The sequence below is a fragment of the Sardina pilchardus genome, chromosome 13 (assembly GCF_963854185.1).
Source record: "Sardina pilchardus chromosome 13, fSarPil1.1, whole genome shotgun sequence".
Taxonomy (NCBI): Eukaryota; Metazoa; Chordata; class Actinopteri; order Clupeiformes; family Clupeidae; genus Sardina; species Sardina pilchardus.
Genome location: NC_085006.1, coordinates 29,386,926 through 29,397,335, shown reverse-complemented (window position 1 = coordinate 29,397,335; position 10,410 = coordinate 29,386,926). Strand labels below are relative to the sequence as shown.

Here is a 10,410-nt window from a genome sequence, read left to right as displayed (position 1 = left end):
ACGGTGTGTTCTGTCCGGCGTGCCGTTCTAGAGCACTTGAAGACGTCGTTTGACCGCAAGCGTGAGGAGGACCTGATGGCCAAGCTGATGGAGATAGTTAACGACCGTAACGCCATAGTGGACGGACTGGATGAGGATCGACTCAGGTGTGTGTGTTTGTGTGTTTGTGTGTGTGTGTGTGTGTGTGTGAGAGAGAGAGAGAGAAAGGGACCCTCTGGTTGTTTTTCTCATCAGTGGATAGTGAGGTGATTGATTGTAATAGTTTGGTGATTTAAGATCTCTTCTCTCACCTTATGGTTGTTTTTCTCATCAGTGGATAGTGAGGTGATTGTAATAGTTTTGTGATTGAAGATCTCTTCTCTCTCTTTGTGGTTGTTTTTCTCATCTTTGCAGAGAGGAGGAGGAAGATGAGCAACTCAATAAGATGATGGAGAGTCTTGGTGAGTCACATGACCAGCTCAGATGCTTCTAGATGTACAATAACCAACCAATCAAGCAAGCATTCAATTATTGTGGATTCAGTAAACACACACGCACGCACACACACACACACACACACACACACACACACAGCTTATTCCATCTCAGACAGTCTGATGTTTGGAGGGGGGGGGTAAAGGAAACAAGACGGTCTCTGATGGTTGGAGGAAGGGCTTGGGTAAAGGGTGCAAGACTGTCTGATGGTTGGGTTGGAGAGCCGTTTATATATAGAGAGAGTTTGGCCAACTAGGGAATCGAATGGTCGGAGCGATGGAATGGTCCATTATGCGATTGGTTCCGATGTGGTCACATGGTTTGTGGACGCCATGTGAGACACAAACATTAGGCGAGTTCGTGATCGCGCAGCAGAACTGCGCAGCACAAGATGCACGTGGTTCAAAATCTGTCCATGATGATCTAGATGGGCCCGTTTAGGACTCTGCAGTCGATATCACATGGCCTTAACTTATCGCGGGAGCAAGGCAGCAGTGCAGCCTAGACCCTACCTTCATGACGTCAGGACTTTGCCCTAATTGGCTTTTACATCCCTGATGTATGTGCTGGCGTTATATCCACAACGGCCTGTGCCTCTTGTTTCGCCACGTGGTCACGTCTAGACTACGAGAAGTAGAGAGTGTCCAACTTCATAGATTGTATCCCCGCCCCTGCTGTCACCGGCAGATCTCGCTGCTGCAAGAGGTCAGTTGGGGTTGAACTTGAACACGCCTGTTCATCGGGTCCCCATTGACACGGTGCAGTAATTAGTGGAAAAAATACAAACGAAATATTGAAAAAATAACATGAATTATTAACAAAATGCCCAACCGTTGCATGTTGGGCTGCAGTACAAGACCGGGAAGCAGGAAACGATAGCATAAGTTCCCTCGTGACTCAAAAAGGAGAAAAATATGGGAGCAGAAGGTCAAAAGAACATTGTTTTCAATATTGTGTGAGGTTTATGTAAATTTCTCTCTTTGACTTATGCTAATACATTACATATGAGAACATAGCAATACCATCATTAATGTATATCGTGCTATGCTTACTCTGTAAGCATAGCACGATATAGTCAATGGTCAATGGTCTCCAACATAGCACCCATGAATTGGCCAAATTCTCTCTCTATAGGGTTCTGGTAGGGGATACAAATTCACTATTGAGAAATGAAGACATGCACTTTTAAAAATGATCTCCCTCTCTCTCTCTCCCCCTCTCCCCCCCCCCTCTCTCTCTCCCAGATTTGAAGAAAGAGAAGGACAAGAAGAAGTCTCCTAGGTCTAAATGGTTCAGCTTCAGGTCCAAAAAGGACAATGCTGTGTCTTGAAATCTTTATTTTTCTCACTGTGTACTGTGTGCTGCTCTTTTGTCTCCCTTAGTGACAGGTTTGTGTTGTTGTTATTGTTGTTGTTGTTTGTTTGTTTGTTTATTTGATGTTGCTTTCTTTGTGCTGCTGTACAGTCATGCAGACTGGACAAATGTAGATCCGACCTAGTATCTGTGTTGACACACAGAGGCCGTTACTCTAGGAGACATTTTACCCACATTTTAATGGGATTTACACTGCAGCAAGATTTGCTAAAGTGCTATCATGGGCTCTTAACTCTTACAAGTATATTTTTACTATTTGAAGGTAGAGGACTCAAGCAGTGCACTACACATGAGATTGCACCAGAGGGCGCTGCTTGACTGATTCTGTTGCAGGCACTTCAGAATCATATCAGACACACACACACACACACACACACACACACACTAATTTGCCTGTGATCAGTCATTGACAGGGTCAGAGTATTTCAGACTTTCAGGGACAAGTGTCAAGTGTATTACATTCAATGGCTAAACAAGTGGATGCAGAGTGCAATCAGTCTTTATTTTTCAGAGTGATTTTGTGTCATACCTTTTGCATTGTAATATCACAGAATGCTGGATCATAATATGAATGTATTCTAGCATTGATGATCTTGTGGTTTTACAGTAACAGGGCTACCCAGGAATATGACGGTTGCATCAATGTATTGTGACCTAATAATACATTTTATCAACTTTTGATAGCTTTGTTTTAATTAAGAGTTTTACAGATATTATATTTTAAAAGTTGATCATATTTGTTTTTATCTTCTGTATTACCATAGCACAACAATGACGCCATGACCTCTAAATAGAAATGCATTCCTCTTGGGTCCTTTCAAAGGGAGATTGGTCAATTGGCTCCATACATTAAAATAACACAAACCATCATTGTGTGTGAGTGTGTGTTTGTCGGTGTCATTCCTCGTGTTACGCTATGCACCATTTCTTCTTCTCAATAACTCATCAAACTGTGGCCTGGTGTGCTGGCACTCTCTGCCCTGTGCTCCTTGCTCCACTGGACAAGCGCAAATTGGTTTAAGTTTCACTTTCTCTAAGTGCTGTAAAATCAGTCAGATGCAGTGTGGAGCTGCATTAGTGCCTAAACACTGATCTCTGAAGAATTATATTATGAGCTCAGGCCAAGATGGTGGCTGTAAACTGATGTTTGTCCTTTACGCTTCTCACATACTCACACTAAGATGTAACCTACAATTTACAAAAATGGTCACAAAAATGTTAGCCAGTTTACATCTGTTTACATGCAAGAAACTGGCTTTTGCTGGTAATCCATGGTGTTTTACTATTTGTACAAATAGTTTTGAGAAATGCACTTACATTTACACCAATAGTTTGGTGTTAGAATTGATTTGCATCAGGTATACTGTGGAGTGAGTAAGACTGTTTCTGGTGGCAGACTTGCACATATTGACTTGCGCTAGCCTATAGCACCAGCGAACTCTGCAACTAGAAGGACTGGATGAAACGTGCTAGAAACTGTCTCCACTGATAAATATCACACTGCCTAACCTGGAAATGAGGTCCTGGGGCCAAAGTTCTTCACCGCCCCTTTAATATTTCCAATCTCAGCATCACAACAGGGTTTACATAGATGACATGAGTTTATACATTTTAAATCTGTGTTTATAGTCGGATGACTTGGTGATTGTTCAGTTGAAGACATGTTTAAAATAAAAACAAAAAGGCTTTATTTTCAAGAAATGAATGAATGAATGAATGAACAATATAGCCAAAAAAGACCACATATTTTTAGAAAATATAATACGCCAATAATTGTCTAAAATGATTTGTGAAGTCTACATTCACCATATTTCCACTCAGCATGGGATTCTCTTCATGTTCCTCCACCAGTCCACCCAGTGAGTGCACTCAAAAGAACGCTGAACGCTGAGTGCGCTCTTTTCTTTTCAGTGTGGCATGTGATTGTTGCCCTCCTCATCTTCCCAAATATTTGCTCTGTATTTCTGCCACTTAAAAATGTAGTCTCTGGTCACATGGAATTCTCTTCATGTTCCTCCTCCAGTCCATCTAGTGTGTGCACTCAAAAGAACGCTGACCGTCGAACGTGCTCTTTTCTTTTCAGCGTGGCTTGTGATCTTCGCCCTGCTCGTCCTGCCAAATGTCTTCCCCAAGTGCCTGCCACTTGAAGTGGTAGTCTTTGGTCACAATGAAGGACCTGTTGTTGGGGACTTCTTTCTTTTCAACTATTTTCTGCACGTATCCATCACTGGAGCTGTTGCTCTCCACATAGACGCTGACGTAAATTGGCCCACGTATGTCAAGTTTTGCGAAACGGTCTCTCGGGATCCGTTCAAAACTGACAGTCTCATCTTTAAAGTTCACCCTCACAGTGTCGTCCCCTCTGGTTGAATGCGGCACCACCTCTCTTCTCAGCCGCCGGATGTCCGTGCTGTAGTACAGCTGGACGGGTGCCCCTGAGCCGTTGGCCACATGGGTGATGGTGCTCTCCTCATGCTGCTCCCCTTGTGCATGACTTTTCCTTGATTCGCTTTGAGGACAGACCAACAAACAAAGGCAAATTAAAAAGAGTGTGGTGGTGGGAAGGGGGCCTGGCTTACAGAGCAAGTTCTCTATGTTACACATGCACATGGCTTGGGTCGACCTAAATAAGTATTTAAAGGTGCACTATGAGATCCTGAATGATGTTACTTCTGTTGACGTTCCACGTAAACAAACAAAATACTTTCCAATGCATGCTGCTAAATCAAGTTTTCTCACTGTCCCCAACCCATATGTGCATGCTCACTAACCCCCAACCCCTTCCCTTAACATCTTGTTGGTGTTTGGCTGAAATATGGTTTGTTATGTTTTGGTACACATCCTGTGCCCTGTGTTTGACGTTTTACAGCCCCTGGGTTGTCTCCAGAGACCGGATTTTTTCACAATGTATTCAGGGAGCAGGCAGCAAGCTGATCAAAGGGAGATGGCTATGATTTGAGACAAAAATGAAATTGCTCCAAAAACCATGCAAGATCTCATAGCGCACCTTTAATTCAGTCTTTTTCAAAAAGGCTGTACCGTAATAGTCAATACAGAGCTTTTTCCCCTTGCTTGGAATGCACAATGTTTGAGGACATTGTGCACTATGGCTCTGGCATCCCAAAGCGCCTGGAGGAGAATGCTAAGCCCCTGCTCTTCACTTTCCAGCCAGGTTTATGCACAAAATAACAGCCCTAAGGTACTTGATGTCTTGATGACATGTAACTGCTCCAACTAGTCTCAGAGATGTGGGGAGACATATTGTGTAATGCTGGCGAGAGCACAAAGACACCTTTTTAACTGGATGAGTCCTTATTTCCTCCTTACTCCTTTCCAGCTGCATTTCAAAGCTTTGGGATGAGTGGTCCTGCCTATAATTAGCAACACTTTCACCTCTCCAAACCAAATTTGGTGTGTGCACAACACTTTCCCATATTGAAATCAAGCTTGGTACGTGGAGTCAGGACCACATCCTGAGGCTGCGCAATACATTTGGCCACTTAGAGTGATATAATAATAAGCAACACTTGGGCGGATCAAAACAAACCTGGTACATCATGGACCCATGACCCCATCTTGACACAGACTATATTTTGCCCATCGAAGCCAATTGAAATCCCAGTCACCAAACAGGAAGTGGCTGTATATCTCAATCAGCCAATCTTTGGTTGCTATATTAATCTTGCTATGACTGCTTACATCCATTGTTGTCATTGCAACTCCTTTCTGCTTGGCCCCCTCATTGCTGTATATTTATAACAAATACTTCAGCAAAGTAATTATGCATATTTGCTGATGTGCTTATCCTGTATGTGTGTGTGTGTGTGTGTGTGTGTGTGTGTGTGTGTGTGTGTGTGTGTATGTGTGTGTGTTTTACCCTGTGTTACCTACCTCTCTAGATTGTCTGCAAGGTGATTCAGATTCATCTTCCTCAGGATGGTCAGAGTCATCTTCACCGAGCCTTCCTCTCCATACGCCTGTTTCATCTTAGACGCAACATCAGTAGCATCACTGTTTTCCAGCTTTCCTCTGGGGATGGGCTCAAACGCCTCCACAACGCTGTCGACCTCAGACAGGTAGGTCCTGAACCGGCTGAGCTCCGCAGACTTCAACTCATCTAGAGTTTTGAAGAGCTGGTCAATAGATGCCATGATGGTCTACTGAAATGTAAACAAATAGAGATAGAGTTGGGGGGCGCTGTGGCGCAGCAGGCTACAGCGCCCGTACCATGTACGGGTCCGAGTGCCCACGGGGACCCAGGTTCGAATCCGACCTGCGGTCATGTCCCGATCCCACCCCATCTCTCTCTCCCGCTTGCTTCCTGTCTACTCTTCACTGTCCTGTAATAAAGGCAAAAAGGCCAAAAAATATATTTAAAAAAAAAAAAAAATAGAGATAGAGTCTGAGAGTCTAGACGGGGATTTTTATGCCAATGTGCTTGATCATTTTATTCACCATGGAAGGCAGTGTGACCGTGATTTCACTACAAAAACGACATATCTTATTAGTATGCTTGCTAAATCAGACACACTATTGTTCTCCATAAGTTCCTATCTTATATGGCCTGCTCCTGCTCCTAGAGCTTTTGAGACAACAAAACCGCTCCAACTCTGGAATGTTGGGCCAGAACTGGTATAACTTCCTCAAGAAGATGGTATACCTAACTCTTGCTGTTTTTCCGCCACATTGGATTTTATTCAAAGCGAAACTAAACTTTCAAAGGGTCACAAATGTTATCCGATCTTCATCAGAAGGATTTAAGATTTTTGAAAGTATTCGCCCATCACAGCCAAATTAAACTGAGGTACCGTTGGAATCCTGGGATCAACCAAAGTAACCAAGTTCAAACGAAGCTTCTTCCACTGCCAATATAAAAAAAACCTAGTTGCTATTGTTTTAGTATGAAGAGACTTATAGCACTTTCTTGTAAGATCAGTTTGACAGTTGAATAAGAGCTTGACTTGAAGACATCTTATATAGACAAATGCATGCACTCACTGCCAGCCAAATTTGTTTTCTTGAAAATGTCATGAATCCTTTCTCTAATCTAAAAAAGAACTTAATAATGATGTGTTGTGAGATCATTTCTCACATATGACAGGATGACCTCCAGCAGACATGTGGAGGTTTTTAGTCAGAATTACGACGTCGAAGGCTGATTTGCACCAAAACCATTTTAAAGCATTTTTCTAGAGTAAAATGTACACATGCACATAACAACACCTTGTTAAACATATCAGGGCAAATGCTCTGTTAGATAGCTGTGCTAAATTGGAGCTAAGCTGATAGCCTACAGCCAACCATAACAAAAGGGATCGGAAAATATGCATCACAGCTGAAATCATGCTTTTTTGTTCAGTTTGAATGTTGAAATTACCTGGTCTGTTAGCAGTTCTCTTCGAGCTGACTGATTATGTGTGTGAGCATGCATACATAACCTCAGAGCTATTCCACAGTATTCCAACATCAAACCAGTTTGACTCTGAGGTAATCTCTCAGTGTTAAGAAACCTGTTTTGCAGATGAGAGCTGGAGTGAGTGCATGCTGTTCCAGTTGTGGTTGTGATCATGATAGCAGCCTATGAACATGTAAGCATTCACCTGGTTAATGAAGTCACATGGCAAAAGAGTTTGATAATAAAAAAAAAACAGACAATGCACACCAAAAGTGCAAAAACATCTCAGTACATCATAATCATAATATAGATTTAAAAAATAGTGATCAATAGATCAATTCAGACGGTTTGTATGTCATCCAGAGACAAGAAATACTATTTTGATTGGTCACATTCTCTCATGTGCTTTAGTAAAAAAAAAAAAAACTCCGCACGCAAGGACACGTTCCAGCCCGTGCACAGTCTGCCATCAAGATCAAACTTTTTTTGCTGAACATTTCTGAGGGCTGTGTTGTCAAGTCAGGTGCCACTACAAGGTGAAACAGCGTTTTGCTTTTGATGTCGGCAGTAAGTCAAGTCCTGAGAACATGTACAGTAGGCTACATGTACAAAGAGCCTTACAAAATAACACTCAAGTACTGCATTTGATGCATTGAAGCGCACACACACACACACACACACACACATTCACAAGCATAAACACAGACACACACAAAGACTCACACATACACACGCACAGTAGACAGGCATACACACACACACACACACACACACACCTTTTTATGTATAGAAACACACACACAGTCACAAGTGAACACACAGACACATAACACACACACACACACACACACACACACACACACACACACAAATGCGGGCAAGCACACACACACACACACACACACACACACAATAATGTAGGCAAGCAGACAGACACACAAACACACACATGAGAAGCACACATATATAAAAGCACACACTCATTTACATACATAAAGTTGCAGTACAAATGTTGTGTTATTATTTTTATGGCGTATAATTTATGGTGTGATACCTTTCAAGAACTGGCCCCTATTACAAACTAATAGAAAATGCTTTGTTGCCCGGCAGACAAGCTTGCAAATGAATAGAATAGAATAGAACTTTTATGATCCCGTGAGGGAAATTCATTTCTCTGCATTTAACCGAATTAGTGAACACACACAGCACACACACAGTGAGGTGAATCACACACTAACCAAGAGCAGTGAGCTGCCTGCCCAACCAGCGGCGCTCGGGGAGCAGTAAGGAGTTAGGTGCCTTGGATCGAATCGGCAACCCTCTGGTCACAAGCCCGAAGCCCTAACCAGTACACCACGGCTGCCCACGGCTGCCCATTCTTCACAAATGCCAAGAGTCCAAGAACTCAGGACTTAAGTTGACGGGAGGAGGCCACTGCACTCCTGCCTTGAGGAAGAGAACTCTGCCTGAAGACATACGGAACACTGGACACACTGAAATCACAATAAGACTTTTCTCTGCTGAACAGCAGGGGGAGCCCAAGTCAGTGTGGGAGGGACCTAGGCGCCATTCAACAAGCGCTGATCTGCGCTCTCATTGGTCAATCACTTTTCTGACACTTTCTACATACTATCTTCTCTCTCAGACTCAGGCATTGCTTTTTTCCCCCCCTTGCATTTGATATATTAACGTGACAGACACAGAATCTGGCACACCACCTTTACCAAGATAATTCAGTAGATTCGATAATTCAAATTTTCAAAAACTCTCAACCATTGGAGTATCCCCCCACTGCCACAGAGAGAAATACTAAAAGGTAATTTGCAGTATTCAATATATTAACGTGAGAGACACAGACTTTCATAGGCCAGTCACCCTCTCCCACACCACCTGTACCAAGAGGATTCTGTATCCCCTCGATTCGGATTTCAACAACTCTGAAGCATTGAAGTATCCCCCCCCCCCACCCCCCCTTGCATGCCGACCATCCAGGGCTCTAAGTACCCATCTCTCAAATAAAGACAGAAAGCCTCCAAAATGTACTTCAAAAAAGACATGATGAAAATAAAGCTTGAGTGTCTCAGAACATGGGTGTTGTTGGTTTTCTCTTCTTTCTAGAGCATGCTTTGTTGCCCGGCAGGCAAGCTTGCAAACGCAAGGAGTCCAAGGACTCAGGACTTTAGTTGACGAGGAGGCCACTGCACTCCTGCCTTCAGGAACAACACACTGCCTGTAGACACACTGAACACACTGAAATCACAATAAGACTTTTCTCTGCTGAACAGCAGGGGGAGCCCATCACACAAGTCACTGTGGGACCCAGGAGCCATTCAAGTGATGATCTGTGCTCTCATTGGTCAACCACTTGTATGGACACTTATACATCTCTCTCTCTCTCTCTCTCTCTCTCTCTCTCTCTCTCTCTCTCTCTCTCTCTCTCTCTCTCTCTCTCTCTCTCTCTCTCTCTCTCTCTCTCTCTCTCTCTCTCTCTCTCTCTCTCTCTCTCTCTCTCTCTCTTTCTCTCAGGAAGAGTTTTTTCCTTTGCCTCTTCCTAAGGTCAGAGGGGCGGAAAAAAATAATCTTTTAGTGATTATTTGTAATCTAACACTGAAAATAATGAGAACAAGTCCAACCTTGAAACTCATTTATTCTCATATTTCTCTAGCTATCCATTCAGTGTATGTGTGTGTGTGTGTGTGTGTGTGTGTGTGTGTGTGTGTGTGTGTGTGTGTGTGTGTGTGTGTGTGTGTGTGTGTGTGTGTGTGTGTGTGTGTGTGCATTCTAGAAAGCAGTCCAGGCTCTGTGGACAGAAAGAAGAGTGGCCCACTGAGTCATACAATTATTATGTAAGACTTGAATACCAACTTAAAGGTGTTCAAGTTTCAGACCAGTTAGGTGTCAAACTACAGTTCTTGCTTTGTAAATGGGGAAAAAACGGCCTATAATTTATTTGCATCGAGTATACTTTGTAACAGGTAAGACTGTACCGTTGACTTGTGTGCTAGCCTAGCACCAGCAAACTCTGCAACTGGATGAAATGTGCTGGAAACGGCCAGCACTGATAAAGACACTGGCTCACCTGGAATTGAGGGCCTATGTCCAACACTCTGAACCGCCCCTTTAATATAACAACAGGGTTTACATAGGTCACATGAGTTTATGCATTT

The 10,410-nt window shown here is 43.1% G+C and overlaps 2 protein-coding genes across 3 annotated transcripts in view; one reads left to right on the top strand and one right to left on the bottom strand.

The window, feature by feature from the left end:
* LOC134099729 (MICAL-like protein 2) overlaps positions 1-2,718 on the top strand; it is a 20,809-nt gene extending 18,091 nt beyond the window's left edge. Inside the window, exons 14-16 of the mRNA XM_062552716.1 lie at positions 32-146; positions 394-440; positions 1,719-2,718. Coding sequence (XP_062408700.1) covers positions 32-146; positions 394-440; positions 1,719-1,804 — 248 coding nt within the window. The 3' untranslated portion in view covers positions 1,805-2,718. The remainder of the gene's footprint in view (positions 1-31; positions 147-393; positions 441-1,718) is intronic.
* Positions 2,719-3,367: 649 nt separating this feature from the next.
* LOC134099867 (uncharacterized) lies at positions 3,368-8,646 on the bottom strand. Of its 2 annotated transcripts, none has more exons than XM_062552892.1 (3): positions 8,482-8,646; positions 5,740-6,008; positions 3,368-4,357 (listed from the first exon to the last, which is right to left on the bottom strand). In XM_062552892.1, exons 2-3 carry the CDS (start codon positions 5,997-5,999, stop codon positions 3,928-3,930), a joined length of 690 nt encoding a protein of 229 aa, XP_062408876.1. In that variant the 5' UTR covers positions 6,000-6,008; positions 8,482-8,646; the 3' UTR covers positions 3,368-3,927. The 2 variants fall into 2 exon arrangements, with proteins under 2 accessions (XP_062408876.1, XP_062408875.1); XM_062552891.1 differs by lacking the exon at positions 8,482-8,646 and adding an exon at positions 7,226-7,296.
* Positions 8,647-10,410: the final 1,764 nt, after the last annotated feature.

Bases quoted from the DNA above. Each gene is read 5' to 3' on its own strand.
- LOC134099867 (XM_062552892.1), bottom strand. From the start codon at position 5,999: ATGGCATCTATTGACCAGCTCTTCAAAACTCTAGATGAGTTGAAGTCT. The intron at 4,358-5,739 runs GTAGGTAACACA...CTGTCCTCAAAG, and splicing joins CTTGCAGACAATCTAGAGAG to CGAATCAAGGAAAAGTCATG.